Source organism: Plectropomus leopardus, chromosome 22, assembly GCF_026936395.1.
Source record: "Plectropomus leopardus strain MGB_pleo_1.0 chromosome 22, ASM2693639v1, whole genome shotgun sequence".
Classification (NCBI taxonomy): Eukaryota; Metazoa; Chordata; class Actinopteri; order Perciformes; family Serranidae; genus Plectropomus; species Plectropomus leopardus.
The window spans coordinates 21,120,824-21,136,780 of record NC_142197.1 but is presented as its reverse complement, the minus strand read 5'-3'; the positions used below and the strand labels follow the sequence as shown (position 1 = coordinate 21,136,780).

At 39.3% G+C, this 15,957-nt stretch overlaps 1 protein-coding gene across 3 annotated transcripts in view; it reads left to right on the top strand.

Annotated features, from left to right (window-relative positions):
• The first annotated feature begins 3,186 nt into the window (after positions 1-3,186).
• Positions 3,187-15,957, top strand: part of ptprz1b (protein tyrosine phosphatase receptor type Z1b) — an 80,618-nt gene continuing 67,847 nt past the window's right edge. For 2 of the 3 annotated variants that reach the window (XM_088072464.1, XM_088072463.1), the window contains exon 1: positions 3,200-3,484. In XM_088072464.1, coding sequence (XP_087928590.1) covers positions 3,421-3,484 — 64 coding nt within the window. In that variant the 5' untranslated portion in view covers positions 3,200-3,420. Of the gene's footprint in view, positions 3,485-15,957 lie in introns of all 3 variants that reach the window. The other variant, XM_088072465.1, reaches the window with a different exon arrangement.

Sequence of the window (15,957 nt, the reverse complement as noted above, 5' to 3'; positions counted from 1 at the left end):
CTGCAACTGCAGTCTGAACTCACCATGATCCTCTGCATTGTCAAATTCAAGTCAGATACACCTACTTAAGTATATATATTAGGCACTATATGAGACAAGTTGCCATGCCACCACTAAAGCAACCAGTGTCACCTCAGACATAATGAGCTGAAGACATGGTGTGCATCTTTCTCAAAGCTTCATGAAAATCTGATCAGTGCAGAGCAAAGCCAAACACTTGGCAGCAGATGACCTAAATGAACTCATGCTGAGTTTTTGACCTTGCTCTACTTACGGTATGAATGCACAGACAGAGACGGGAAAAGAGTGAGCAAAACACATAATCCATAATCCGTAGCTGCCTGTGTGCAGAGAAAACCGAATCAGCTTTTCACAGCGGCAGGATCTGAAAAAGCTCAGGATATTTTGCAAAAGGCGACAGCACGCTGCGATCATTCACCACACAGCTTGTGTCTTCACACCTGTCAGAGCAGAGAGTAACTCTCTGTGGGTGTGTGTGTGTGTGTGTGTGTGAACGTGTGTGTTTTGTTGAGCTGATGTTGCTTTAGTTTTCCGTCTTTTTACTCTTGCGTTGCTCATAAAAGCTGTGTTTGTGTGTGTGGTTGTTGTTATATAAGACTCAATAAGAGAGCTTTTTTTTTCCAGCAGCATTCATTTTTTGCTCCATTCTCTCTATTTTTGTCTGTAATTACACAGACTGATGCTACAATCAACATGTTGTTATTCCACAAGCCACATTAATAGTCTCTGACGAACATGCACACGCTACACACACACACACACACACACACACACACAGACACACAAACACAGGCTTATATCCCGGAAGCACGGAGGCAGAGAGGATATTGTAACAAGCATCCGAAAAAATGTTGGTCCAACAAGTGAGACAAGGCTCCCGCCTGAATTAAAGAGGATTATCTCTCTTAATTTATGCTAATTAATGCACACAGAGTAATGAGCGCAGCATGTTATTGTGTGACTGAAGCCTGTCTCACTCTCACAAGCTCCCACAACCGTGTGTTATTGCACCATTGAAGCCTGTTGCTCGTGGAACTACACTTAATTCTTTTTCACAAGACTCCCACACACACACACACACACACACACACTCAGGACTATGCCATTGTGTGCTTCATGGGAATCTGGTAGTCGAAAGCCACTGCCAAATCTCACAGCCATTGTAAACACACACACACGCTGATTCCGCTGTGGGACAGTCCTGGCTTGGCTGGATCCACATTCTTGTTGTGTTTCAACGCTTTATAGAAAACCTTAAAAACTTGTGAGGTTTCCTCCTTAAAGCTTTGTGAAGTACTCAAATGAAACCATTCGTGAGAGTCACCATGATGTTTTAAAACAGAGAGACTTGTTGTCTGTCTGTCCGTTTGGTATTTAACAGTAAGATTAGACATATGTTACCTGACTTTTGTCCATAATGTCACTGCTTTCATATATACCTGCAGGACTCTGCATGGTATATGGCCTCCCTAATTTCATAACAAGCTTATCTTGCATACTAATAAAAATAATGATCAGATCAGAAATACTATGCAAATACTACACAACTGTCCATCATTCCCTGCATAAATGTTTTATCATTGCATGATCAAAGAGGAGGTCGCTGCAACTTGTTGTGGAGTGCTTAAGAGTGATATGTGGAATAAAAATGTCATAAAGAAGTATGTGCAATGATAAACCAATTTGTCAAACCTTACTGATTTTATATTGTGATTACAGTTACACTGTAGGGCAGCAAATCTCTATTTACAAGACTGTCCTCTTCCAAAATAAAATCAAGGAGTTATAGTCTATATTTATGGGGTTTTCTTGTTAGGCATTGAGCTCCAGTGATCCTATAATTAATATAGGAGCAAAGAAGGAAGTCAGGGGTGAGAAAGTCTGCTTATGATGGGAGGGAAGGGAGGTGAAGCTGTTAAAACTGTGACTGTTAACAGTCATAGGGGCTATTCTGTCATCCACCGGTAGCTCCGGTAGCATATTCAGAGGTATGAATATATAACTTATATGGTTGTATGGGTTTGAGGACTTGTTGCAACTTGCGAGCTGGTGATTGGGTGGCCCATCAACCATTTTCTAATTCGCAATTCCCATAAATTGATTCATGCTGGATGTTTCCAGAATTTCCTTAAATCCTAGAAACGCTCCTGCATACACCTGACCTGTAAATGACTGCTTCAACTAGATTTGCCTCTTGGCAAAAAATAATTAAGGATGGCAAAGGTTAATTACATGTGATAAAAGTTATTAAAGTGAGCATTGGGTTTTTTTGAAGTGGGGTTGTATGGATGGATGGATGTATGTATACTTATCCATAGTCAGTGTGTTACATACAGGGGTTAGCCCCCAGTTTGAAGAAGCAGGCTGGAGTCCAACACGAAAGCTCGGCAATGTACTGCTGTGGATGAGGGTCAGCAACAAAACATGTTTTAGCCACCTAAAGAAGGCCCAACTCATGAAATCAATATCAGTGTAAGATCTATGATATGATATGATGATATGAGTGTATGATCATAGATTATTTATGCCGCTTTAGCTTTCCTTCAGAAAGTCTGATTTGACGGGGAGTTCATCACTGTTTTTCTCAGTGGAGTCTGGCTTTGAAGACAGAAATATAACAGCGTCAGTTTACCTCTGGAAATCACTGTGTGACATTAAGATAAAGCAGTCAAAATACTCTCAATATGGTGTACTTTTAGATGGCAGAAAAGAAATCCGAACTATTCCTTTTAGGTGTGTTTATCATTCTGTCATTTTGCAGAAGTGGCCCAATGAGGACCAAAGAAGAGTATTTTTTATGTAGGGTACATCAGTAATAAGGTCACAAAACGACCAAGCATGCAAACACTTTGTCGACATTATAGCTATTCATTTTTTTCCATGACGCTGCTTTTACATGATCCTAATACCATAAAGTGTGACAAGTTCTGTATTAACTCACTGTTTTGTAGCACATATACTGTCAGGATACTATAGGGATATAATAGGATTCCCATAGGGCTGCCAGAGGAGATAAAAGCCTCTAAATCTCATCTGCTTGCTGCAGACACACATCATGTCCCTGTGGTAATATCATAAGAATATTACAGGAGTGATACAGTGATTTCCATTAAGAGCAGTGGGCGGCGCGCACACACAGCGCGTCTCTTATTGCGATACACGCGAGTGCGCGTCCGTTATCAACCAACCAGCCCGCGAGCCAGCACTCCTCCAACCGAACCACACCGAGCCGAGCCAGACCGAGCGGAGCATTCAGCCGCCCCGCACAGAGGCAGCAGGAGAGGAACGATGACCTGGTAGCGCATCTTTACGCACCCGACCCGCCGTCCGTCCCTCAAAAAAAAAAAAAGAAAAAAACCCACATTCTGCCTCTTTACGTTTAATTCTCTCGCGGAGACCATGGAGACGGCAGTTTCCAGGACCGATATCTTCATCTCCCAGTTGCTCCTTTTCAGCCAAATAGGTAAGAAACTGTGAAGGAGGGGGAAAAAATCCTGATTGAATTGAGAGTGGTGGCTGACTTGTGATGCCGTGGACGTTTTGAACGCTGTCAAAAATTGAGCGGTGCGTCTGTTTTATTCCCTGCACACTTCAGTGTATTTCAAAAATCTGCAATCGGCGGCAAAGGCAGATTAATTTTGCATGTAGATGGCATTTGCAAGAACGTGCGTATCCGACGTGGAAATGTGTTCTTTCAATATTGACTGTCGCTAAATATTCCTGTCCACTACAATTTTGTTTCGTTGAATGCTTTGCAGAGCATGCGGGGATTTTTCTTGTCATGTTTTGAACATGTTGAGCCGTTTTCCCCCAAAACACAAGCAAGTTGAAGTATGAGTGAAATGTGATGCTGTGCAGTGTGACGACGCTCTGTGTTCTCTGTGGTCTGCTGTGAATGCTGGACTACAAGAGGGAGCTCAAAGAGCTGCCACAGTGGCTGCTGAACTTATTTGATAGAGGCGTTCAGTCCAAAAGGTGCTGATATTGACATGCAGGAAAATTTACTTTAGAAACATGATCATTTTTTTCCACACCCCTGTGATATTTTTAGAGACATGTCTGGCAAGTCTGTTTTTTATGACCTACTAAGTGACACAGGATGTTTATACAGCAGTAATCTTAAATAACTGCCATATTTTCCCAGCTTGAAAACTGAGTATCCATCTAAAAATTTACCGTAACTCTTTGTGTAAGGGAAGTCCACTTTGGCATCAGTACGTCTCATGTCCAAAACTTATCAGGGATCACCTGATTGATTCTTTACCAGCCACGCTGGCCATGTGCTCAGAGAGCAAATTTGTAAACTAATGATTTGTTAAAACCATAATCCCTTTAGGATATGAGTCAGAGCAGCTGCCAAAGCACAGATCCTCTTTGGTAAAGAAGTCTGAGAGTTGGACTTGGTACTGATTTCAGTAACAGGTGCGGAAGTAAGACTGGAAAAAAAAAAATCTATACCAGAAAGAAGACACAAATAGACATGATGTTCTCCAGTCAGTAACAGGGTGAATCACCAAGTCCAAGTTTCATCAAAACCAAACTGGTAGTGGAGCAGGTTTTTAATGTTTCTCAGCATTCAAAATTTCCAGTAATTTTTTAATAACTTTATTTGTCTCAGGGTAGCAATTGGTTGCGCAGCAGTGGGATGCAAGTATACACAGGGCACATAATACACGAGACCAATGAGCACAACTACTGAATCCAATTTTTAACTTTATTTATAAAGCCCAATATAACAAAATACAATTTGCCACAAAGGCATAGCAGATAAGGTTAAACTCCCCCCCAAAAACCCTTTAATAGGGAAAAACAAAACTACATAACAACTACAGTAAAAATACCAATAAATATTAATTAAAATGAATTAATACTAAATATAAATATATAAATATAAAAAACAAATAAATTGAACATAAAACAATAAGTTAACACAAGTTAACCCCTTCAACAGGGGTGTGTGTGACCCCTAGATGGTCCTCACAATTACTGGGGGGGGTAACAAATTCAAACTTAAGTTTTTTTTTTTCTAAAAACTAAATATAAATCCATATTAGTTAGTTAACATTTATGCTTTGTTGAGACATATTGGCCAAGTAGCTCTATTATTATTTCAAGTGCATATGGACGGTCTTGTGAGCCACAATATTAAGAGAAAGATCTCATGTGCAACTTAATTTTACATAATATGTAGTACAGGGTCCGTGTAACGTCTCTCTTTTAGCTAAGGGTTCCTTGGGCTGAAAAACATTGAAGACCCCTAAGTTAAAACATTTGTAAATAGCTACCTTTTCCTTCAGGAGGGAGATGGCAGACGTTATAAAGGAGTGTTTGGGTCTGTTGGTTTTAGCTAGTGAATGTCTGAGGAAGGTTCCAGATGGCAGACACTGAAACTCTCGATGAAAGGATGGGAACAATCAGACAGGATGGTTACTGCTTTCTTATATAACTGTCTCCTTGTAAAGCTCCTGCAGTTTCTTTTGCAGTGCCAGTTATTTGGCTGCAGACATTGACCACCTTTATTAATACATTTATGCGATTTTTTTGTGACTTTGAGATAATAACAGCAGCAGATAAAGGAGAAGGTGAGCACAGACCTGTAACGATCGATAAAAGATTGTCATCAAGATCCTGTCGACCTGTAACTCAGAGTTTCCTGTGACAGAGAAGCTGCTGGATTTTCTTGCACACTATTTCAGTATCAAGGCTGTATGAACGGAGATGGAGCCATCTGTTTGTACTTGTCTGTAGTTGTGAACATTTTCAGAGAGCTTACAGATAAGGACAAAACTGAGCAGTTAGTTCAAGCAAGATAACACTGTTGGGCATGATGATGAAATTTTAAAAACTGGTGGAACGGAAACTTAATGGTTATACAGTGAAAAGGATTCTTCGACCACATGTTGTGATGTAGTTATTAAATACCAATGCCATCTACAACGCCACCTCCTTTAACAGATTCATTATTACAACCTCCTCTACCATTACCATGTTTGTTGTTGTTCAGACTTGGACAGTATCTATTTTTTAAACTCCTATACCTTCCTGAAATTTCACTGAGACATACCACGTATGACTGTATTTGTGTGCTGTGCTACCGAACTCTAATATTTTTAGGAACTTTTACTACGATTCTCTGTCTGTTTTCAACTTATCATCATACAATTATTTGTATTATATCCTATGAATTAGTGCCCCACAGATGACGTTGCGTACTTAACTTAAAGTTACATTATTATTGTAAAGTTACTGATTATGTTAAGGAAAAAGAAACATGGGCGTCTTTATGTTTGGGAAAGTAGAAGTTACTGACACCTGACCATTGCTCTTTTAGGTCTTCAGCTGTTTTAACTCTGTACTTTACTGATGCAGGACAAGGCTGTAATTGATACTGCTGTGGGCAACGGAAAACCAAAATAGTTGTAGTTTTAGTGTAGTGTAGTGTAGTTGGAGTGTTGAAGTAATTTAAAATACATAGTGTCCTATGCATCATCAGCGACTCTGTGTGGTATTTGCCCAGACAGAAGGACAAAGTGTTTTTCACTAAAGTTGACAATTAAAATTCAAAAGTTTCCCAAATTGGCTGAGGACTTCCATGAAGCTCTGAAGGATGCCTGATAGTCCGCATTCACCCATCTTCCCTAAAAGCTTTGGTTGACAGTTTGATTTGACCTTTAGGAAATCAAATAACACACTAAAATGTTTATCATTGATTTTTAACAGGGTTATCTTATTGTTTTTTATTTGTTTGTTCTGGGAAATCGACAGAGATGGATTTCATGGCATTCAACTCAGGAAGCAGAGATTAGAGGTTTGTAAATGTTTTCATGTGTCGAGCACAAACCTGCGTGTTTCCGTTTGATGAGATTTTGTATGATCAGATTAAGTCAGATGATCCCATGAGACGTTCCGTATCTGATATAACTCCTTATCTGTAAACAAACGATAACAGATGAGGTGAGTTAGCTCTGTCATTCCTTTAACCTCCGCTCACTTTTGACTGGTTCTCCTCACAGCAGAGTTATTGCTGCTTCTCTTGTTTTACAGAATTAAGATCATATTGCCCCACAAATGCCAGTGACCTTAAACTCTTTCCTTCACCTGCTGACACCAAAGTGAAAATCTGTTCCTTTATTAATGTGAGGTCCTTAAAGTTCATCTAAAGCAAAAATAAATATGTGTAATGAGTTTGTCACATCACAGGACAATATGTTAGTAACCACCCACCCAAATTTTAATTAGTAACAATTGCTAAGTGTATAAAAAAAGGTTTCAAAATGTTGAAAAACTGAGCAGGATTCTCTGCTCTGAGGCACTGGGGGAGTGTCAGCTGAGGAAGCTCAAACTACGTTACGGTTACTACTAATATTAGAGCTTGTAGCATTATATTATATATTTGTGTTGTTCCGTTGACCCCGTGTGTGAGTGGTGCGTTTGCTATGTTCTGTAAGCCCTCTTAGCTCTTGCAGTCTAACAAATACAATAATAATCAACTTTGTTAAATGCCTCAATCATATAAACTTAATATCTGTCACTAATGTAAGTTTCAGTTGTTTTAGCCCAAATCAGCTACCCATTCTGCAGACAGTTAGTGTATGTGATAACATTAGCTTCTGTTAGCTTCTGCATACCTGCCGTCTCTTTCTTTATCTTGGGGTGTGTATGTTACTGTGCTACTGAGATAGCTGCAAATGGGAGTTGGTAGCTGTGCAGCGGCTTGCTCTTCGGCTCAGGGCGGAATGTGTGCTTTTTGCTAATAAGTTAGCAGCAAATGATAATTTGCAGCTGCACAGCGGCTCACTCTTTGGCTTGTAGGATGTGTGCTTTGTGCTAGTAAGTTAGCTGCTAACGAGAATCTGGAGCTTCACAGTGGCTCAGTGCTTCATTAAGCATGCTTCAAAAGTACCTTCCAAACAATACTGGACACAGACATGGTGAAAAACATTCCAACTCAATGAAGTGCTAAACAATAACAAATGTTTTCAGCAAGTATTTTCGAACATTTATAATGTGTTTTTAAAAGGAAATCAGAGATTTTGCTTTTCCAGGGATCACTTGATTTCTAAATCAGATGTCCAGGTTCAGCAGCAGTGGCTGAAATCATTTTGTGATAGATTTTTAAACGTCTTGCTTTTTTTTCTCCTTTCCAGACATCTTGATGCTCTTTTTAGAAATGCCTTTGCACAGTCAAAGTTTGGCAGTGTTCTGAAGTGGCAGCAGTCGAGCTTGTTGATTCCCTTTGCTGTGGCTGCAAGTTTACATGAGCTGTATGCAACCATCTGATGCAAGTCGGCTCATTTCCTTTAAAATATTTGTGTTAAATATGCTGTTTAGATACGCAGAGAGAGAAAAATAGTTTCCTTGAGGGGAAAGGAAAAAGAGCATCCCCCAGCCATCTGTCCCTCAATATGCCTGGACACCACACAGACTCACACACAAACACACGTTTTCTGTCTGGGCCTCTCGCTCACATTCTTCCATACAAACACACACATGCAAGTCGCTGTGATGTTGCGGGCGCTGTCATTTTGGCCTCGTTTGTCCAGGCAGTGCTGCCAGTGAACACAAACCCTTCTAGCTGGAGTCCTTCACCGTGCCATATGCTTTTCAACAGCATGGTTGCATCCATACAGTCCTCCATACATGGGACTTCTCAGCGGTTATCACACTTTCTGCCTTTGGTTCCATATGTGCAGTTCAGCAGGAAAGGGATTTGAGCCTTTATTCCTGTTTTGATGCATCCAGCATTTTGACATTGAATATATGTAGATAAAAGTGTTGGAAACCCCTGTAACTTTGGGTTTTAGTATCCTGTGATCCTGCCGTTGGAGATTTAAAACTAATCTGATTCCGCTCAGCATGATGGTTCTATTTGAGCTCTTCCCTTCCTCTCTCATCGCTCGTCTCTCCAGTCCTCATTTTATTCAGCTCAGCTTTCCAGACATGAAGCGTTCGTCTCCTTTTACCCATACTCACCTGCACATTGAGGTTGTTTTAGGGAGTTAGTGATGATACTTTTACAGTCCTTATGGGCCGCGTTTTAACTCTTTAGTTTGATGACTTATATTTTGAGAAGTTTTGGTGCAATAATGTGCATTATTTGTCTCTCTACATTCACTATTTATATTTATATGTACTTAATAGGGCTGTACCCAACTCAGAATTATGCCAGCAGCAGTCATGTAATATAGTAAAAAAGCTAACAGCACTAACGAAGGATAACAATAACATAACAATAACATTTTTGCCGACATCATATATTAAACAAAAATCAGACACTCTATCATATTAACTCACTGTGAACTGTAAATGCATCCCTTTTTTTACCTTTTACTGCTGTCTCTCTCCTCCTCTGTGCCACTGTAGCTTGTCCACAGCTCTATATCAAAGAGTGGCACGAAAGTCAAGAGCAGCAAAATCTGGAGACCAAAACGTCCCCAGCCAGAAGTACACTGCACAGAACACTGAAGAGCAAAAAACCTCAAGAAACAAACAAACAAACAAAAAAAACCTGACAGCTCGACTTGAAGCAGTCTCAGTTGACTTAGCGGTTTCTGACTAATGATTTGACTCACCGACTTTCAAGGGCAATTCTGTTTTTTAAAATGAGTTTTTAGCTGCAGTGTTTGAATTAGAAGTAGTGGCAATTGCATTGTTGGCTTAATGGATTGTTAGTGGGTGTTTATTGGTTAGACGGAGCAGCTTGCATGTCATTGATCATTCAACAGCTCAACAGGATCTAGTTTGGCACAAGTCAATGTCTGAGTGGTCGTGTGTGTGTTTGTGTGTGTGTGTCTGTGTGTGTGTGTGTGTGTGTGTGTGTGTGTGTGTGTGTGAGTGAGTGAGAGAGAGTTAAAGAGAGAAAGAGAGAGAGAGATTGGGAGATTTAAGTCAATACAGTAGGGTTGCAGCGATAATAATAGGTAAAGATATACCATGATATGAAAGTTGACGGTTATCATACCATGTATATTTGTTTATCTAAAGTATTAAAAAAATACAACCGGATGGAGAGTCTCACTTCTGTTTTAGTTATTTTCAAAAGGGAGACTTTTAACACATACATCCATTATAAATGGTTTCAAGTTTTAATTTTTGTTATAGAATATTTGTTCAATCAAAATTAACCCTTCAGTTTTTTAGTCCTTTAAAAAAATAAAATTTAATAGAATAATAAAAAAAAAACAACAACAAGGAAAGAAGTGCTTTAAAAAAGTATAATAATTTTGTATCATAATTTTCAAATTATAATTATGATAATTAGAGCTTTTTCCCCCAGACATTTAATCAAGCTTTTAAGTTCAAGTACAAGGCTATGCTAAAGGCTTGTGCAAGTTTCTTATTGCCTTCTTCCCATGTTTTTTGAAAAAAATAAAAAATCGCACCAATTGTTCAGCGTTCAAAGGTTTAAATACCTGTGAAAACTGTCTGAAAGCAGCATGAGAAAACTGATCTTGCTACAGGTTTCAAAGGGTTTAGGATCATTCTGACTGATAATGATAATAATAATTCTGTAATGCCTTGAAACCAAAATATTTCCTGAGACAGTTGTACTGTGAAAATCTAATCTTGGTAATAAGTGATTTTAAAAAAAACAGTCCCACCATCAAATACAGTAAATAGCACAGGTCCCCTATATATCTAGCCAACAGACCACTAATGCAGTTCGTTATAGTTGATGTGTGATGGTTACTGAGTTCAGAGATCATATGTTCTCCTTACAGGATACCATCTGGCCACCCAGTGCACTCAGAGCACTTGAACCAGAGGGGTTGTATCCGGTGGCAAAATAGGTTGCCTGATGGTGTAAAAGCAATTTCCTACAACATACTGGCACACACATTCTGGCACATATAGCATACTGTGTGTGTGTGTGTGTGTGTGTGTGTGTGTGTGTGTGTGTGTGTGTATGTGTAACTAATATGTTGAGAGCAGTGAAGACAGAGAGTCAGATAAATAGTAAATAAAAGTAAGAAGATGTCTGTTTAGCTGTTAAATGATACAGTTTGTGACCTGGCTGCCATGTAGTCAAGCCTTAGTGAAGCACTGTCCATTGGTCGGAGAAATCTGTCTCATTTTATAGCTCAACAGTACACCAAAATATGTACATTTGCGGCAAGAAAAATGCATTGCAAGATATTTTTTTTCTTAACACTTTATTCATATTTTTTCATTTATCAGACAAGATGTCAAAATAAGCTATGAAAAAAATGAATGGAAAAAAGAGAGAAAGATAAAAAACAAAGCAAAAGCAAACAAAGGCATCATAGTGCATTTAAACAAATATAGGACAAACCACCTGTGAAGATATGGGTTCATGGTTTGAGGCCTTGTCGACTATTCACATAGTTTATTAATTGGTGTCTGGTTGTATAGAATCTCTTAACGGAGCCGTTTAGAGTGCATTGGACTTTTTCCAGTTTGACGTTCTGCATTTAATCTTTGATCAATTGGCTGTGTGATGGAGAGGTCACATCCTTCCATTTAAATAGAAAGGACCGTGTAGTTAAAAGAGAATAAAAGGCAATGGCCTTCTGTAAGTGGCAGCAGATTAGAATTATTTGGAACCGAGAATATATCAAAAAAGGCGCCTGTGAGATAAGCCATAATATTACAGCTATATGTCCTGGAAATGATGTCAAAAAAAAAAAAATTCCAGAAAGGGGCAAGTTTTAAGGAAGTCAACAACATATGGTAGAAAATTGCTGAGATCTGTTTGCACCTGTCACATAGAGGGCTGAGGTTCTGGAATATTTTCACGAGTTTAGCTTTAGAAAAGTGCAGCTGATGTGGCACTTTAAACTGTATCAAGGCATGTCTTGAGCCAACATGTTCTCATCCCAAGTCGTCACATACTGCAGCTTTGACAGTGGACTTCTGGGCCTAAATATTACCTTTTAGGTATCATTCTGCATCTTCTCTTTGCTACTGTGATGACAAATGCGCTTGGTGGGACTGTGCTGCACGTGGTTTGTGTCTAGACAACACAAGAATCTTGATTCATGAGCAGTGATTATCTGATTGACATGATTGACATTTGTGGTAGAGGTCCCTTGGCTCTGGTTGGTTGTTTTGCTTCAACCGCAGTGAAATCTAGTGAATGCCATTAGGAGCACTACTTGAAAGAGGAGGAACATGGGTTTTAAAAAATATATATATTTATCTGTCTCATGTGCTACTGCTTGAATGTAGTATCAGTGTCAAATGTGCAAATGTGATTTTTTATTTATTTATTTTTTTTTTATTTATAACAGTTGCCAACTATAGCTTTAAACACTGCGAAGTCCTAATATGGTTCTGGACGTGTCTGTTAACCCATAGGGACATCGGCACCAGCATCATATATCACTGTTGCTTCATGCTGACCCTCAAGCACACACTACAGACTATGCTGCAGTGTTGACTCATATTATAAGAACCGCCACGGTTTATTTAATTATTTCTATTCTCAACTCTTTTTTTTATGACATCATGTCACACGTGAGTTATAATTGTGTATTCCGTCTTTTAGCTTTAACTACGCGCTTAAGATGAGATTATGTGTGCACAAACTTACAGACGTGCACACACACACATCCACACAGCCTGATGGAGTCAAGCTCTGAAAACCAGCCAAATAAAAATCTCCACAGAGGGAAATAAATCTTGTTAAAAAGATTTTCCAAAGCCTTCTTAACTGTCTGGTTTTTAGCGGAAAAAATATAATCAGATTTTCTCTATTTTTTTTTTTTTTTGGCATACAAATTTGGAAGATTATGATACTGTAGAGAAAAGTTTGATTATAAAATATTCCAGATATATGTAATTGCTGAACATAGATCTTTAAATGCTCAGAATGGAGCAAAATGTTGTGTATGTCCTATTTTGAGCACTATCACAAGTCTCATTTTGATGAGATATTTGAATCACAAGTGTATTGTGAGTATACTGATAGAAGTGTGTTGCACTGTTATAGTCACCACAGTGTTGGCATTGCTAAAAACCACAGATGTTACATTGAATAATTGATTGCCTGCTTTCTACTGTGATATTTTGTCTTCCTTCCTGTCTCTCCTCCTCTCTTTACTGGTTTTCCAGCCTCTCCATCTAAAGCATTTTATTCATAAGTGCTCGTATTCTTTAATCCACTTAGCTGCAGTCTGCTCTTACTGTGGCAGTGTGCGGTCACAGTTATTTTAAAGCCGGCCTGTGCCATGAGGACGGCTGGATCTCTTTGATGCTGAGCAGCCTGGACAGGGAACTCGGCTCAGTGAAACACTTATGTCACTCAAAAGTTTTGTCAGTAGTTACTGCGGTTGCTCTCGTAGGCAGTGATTGGTAGGAGTACAAAGTCTCAAAGGTAGAAGGGGAATACAATAGTGGAAAGCTCTCTTGCATTACAACCCTAGACTCAACAGAGCAGATGTGAATAAAAACCTACTTGTACAATATTTAATTAGGGATTTTATCATCGTGACCGTAAGATTAATCAGTGTCTTGTACAGCATGAGTTGTTTTCTTCTTTCACTGCTTTACTTTAGCCTGATTTGACTGTTAAGGCCCAGGCACACCAAACTGACACCAGAGAACTAACAGCAATGAAAGCCCCCCTGCTGTGTCGCTTCACCACACCACAACACCAAACCCACTGCCAACTAGCACATAGGTTCTGCACTTGCGTGAGAGGACATAACTTTCCATGCCAGCGGACAGTGGTCGTCCGTAATTGCCATTTAAAAAGGGAAACCAGAAGACTGTCTTGATGCTAGTTAGCTAGTTAGCACAAAAACAAAGCATATTTAATGTGCACCCAGTGAACAATAACACAAACCATCAGGAGAGCTCAGTGTAGCTCAACGACTAAAATAAAATAATCTTACCTTTCGGTTTGCAACGCTGAGATTTTCATGATATGATAACTGTCTCAGAAAATATCCCACCATCACAGTTTTCTAATAATTGTCAGTTACAGTTAGCTTTTAAGTAATGAAAGTGAAAGTTTTTGGGGGTTGAACAATTGTTTTGTTATAAGTGAAACTTGAGACACACATGGGCAGGAGAGATGTTAGATTTTATTGCATATTTTCAATAGTGCTGATAAGAAAATGTACACGGTATGATAACTGTCACCTTTAATACTGGGGTATACCTTGAAAGGTAGAGTTCAAGGTTGCAGAACGGCAACATTGGTTATTTTTTGCAGTGGTGACCTGGAGTCATGTGGCAAAATAACAGCATCCAACCTTATAGAAAGTTCTCAAGGCTCTTCTGCTACTGCAGCATAATCCACATCTCCACTGTTGAATCACTAAATCAACAAATTCTGGGGGAACGTCTGTGTTATGTTGTGTTTTGAAAATGCTGAATACGAGGATGAACAGCAGAGTAGTGGATAGTGCTGTAGGAGTAGTTTGAGAAGTTTCTTTGAGTCTCCGTTGGAATCCATTGTACCTGCTGTGAATCCATGATAACAACAGCTGCTTTCCTCCACAAAGAAGCAAGCTAAAACCTTTTTAGAGCCACTGTTGTACAAGGCTATGCTAAAGGCTTGTTCAAGGCTTTATAATACAGAGAGAGATTTTCATTGGAGGATTTCTTAAAAACCACCAGCAGAAGTTGCACTGGACAGAAAATGTGGTTAAATACATGACTGTGAAACAGAACAGACAGGTTTTGAACTATTCTCCAGTTAACTTCTTCCCCACCAAACCTTTTTTGGTTTTTGTTTGATGAAGGGGAGGTCCAAATATATTTTAAATATGTGGGTAATAGCAAACATTTTAGACAGTATCTCCTGGATGTATTTCATCAGTGTTGCACTTGTTTGTAACCACAATAAGTGACAGAGGTTGCTGGCCAATCTCTTGGCCAAGTAGAAGTGAAAATCGGATTGACTGTAATGGAAAAAATACCCAATTCCAACTCTGCAGAGGTGTGGAGGGAGAAAGCTTTTAAAGCATCTGACAAGCACCTCAGTTTGAGCATGCTGGCACCTTAGGTGTTCAGCTTTTTCTGGAATAATGACCACGTTGCTACTGATAAGTCAGCTTGACCTTTAGTGCTTCCTGTTCAAAAAGTCCAAATGGTGTGGAATGCATTAAAAGTGTAAAACAACGATTTGCTTTTAGATTGAACATTTGAGGTTTGAGGTAGTACCAAGGGATAACCAGCATGAGGGAGAAAAGGAGGATGGCAGGATCATAAAGGACAAAAGGTGAAAAGGAGAGGAAGAGTGAAACTAAGTCCCTGAAACCACAAAATGCCAGTGCGCTCTCTGTGGTCTCTCCAGTTGAGGAGGTCTGTCTGAAGTTACAGCAGCTGACAATGGCCGTCTGTCTCTGTCGGTGCCCACATACAAAAGCCACTGTTGTTTTTTAAGAGGCTGGCACCAAAGACTGAGGCTAGTGGAGAGGGAAAGAACCGGCTACTACTCAGCTGGCCAGCCGGTGGGTATATGAGACTTCATACTCATGCAAACAGGCACATACTTCAGCTTCATCGGGAAATCAAAAGGTTTTTGTGTAAAGTTATAGATTTTAATAATCATATTATAGTCCTTAAAGAGCTGGTTAAATCAGTTAACATGGACTGCTTATTGAACCATTTCATTCATACTCCACTTTCCCTGCCATGGAGCGTGATTGATGACTGAAGATGCGTCACTACATTGTGGTTTCTCTGTTGTGTATTGTTCTTTCTATCATGATGCTTCTGTTGTTCACTCATATGGCTGTTGTCTTCCACATTCAGCAAATGTTCTTCAAAGTCCTTTGCGTATTTAGCTATAGACCATAACTAGAGGTTAGACAGATCATACGCTGTGCTTGTGTGCATTTAAGTTATGCTCTTGCATGTAGGGCTGTGATGGTAGGGCTGGGTAAAAAAATAGATTCATCAGTGCATTGCAATATGTTTTTTGTCAATTCAAAATGGATTCATAGATTATTTCCGTTTTAATGA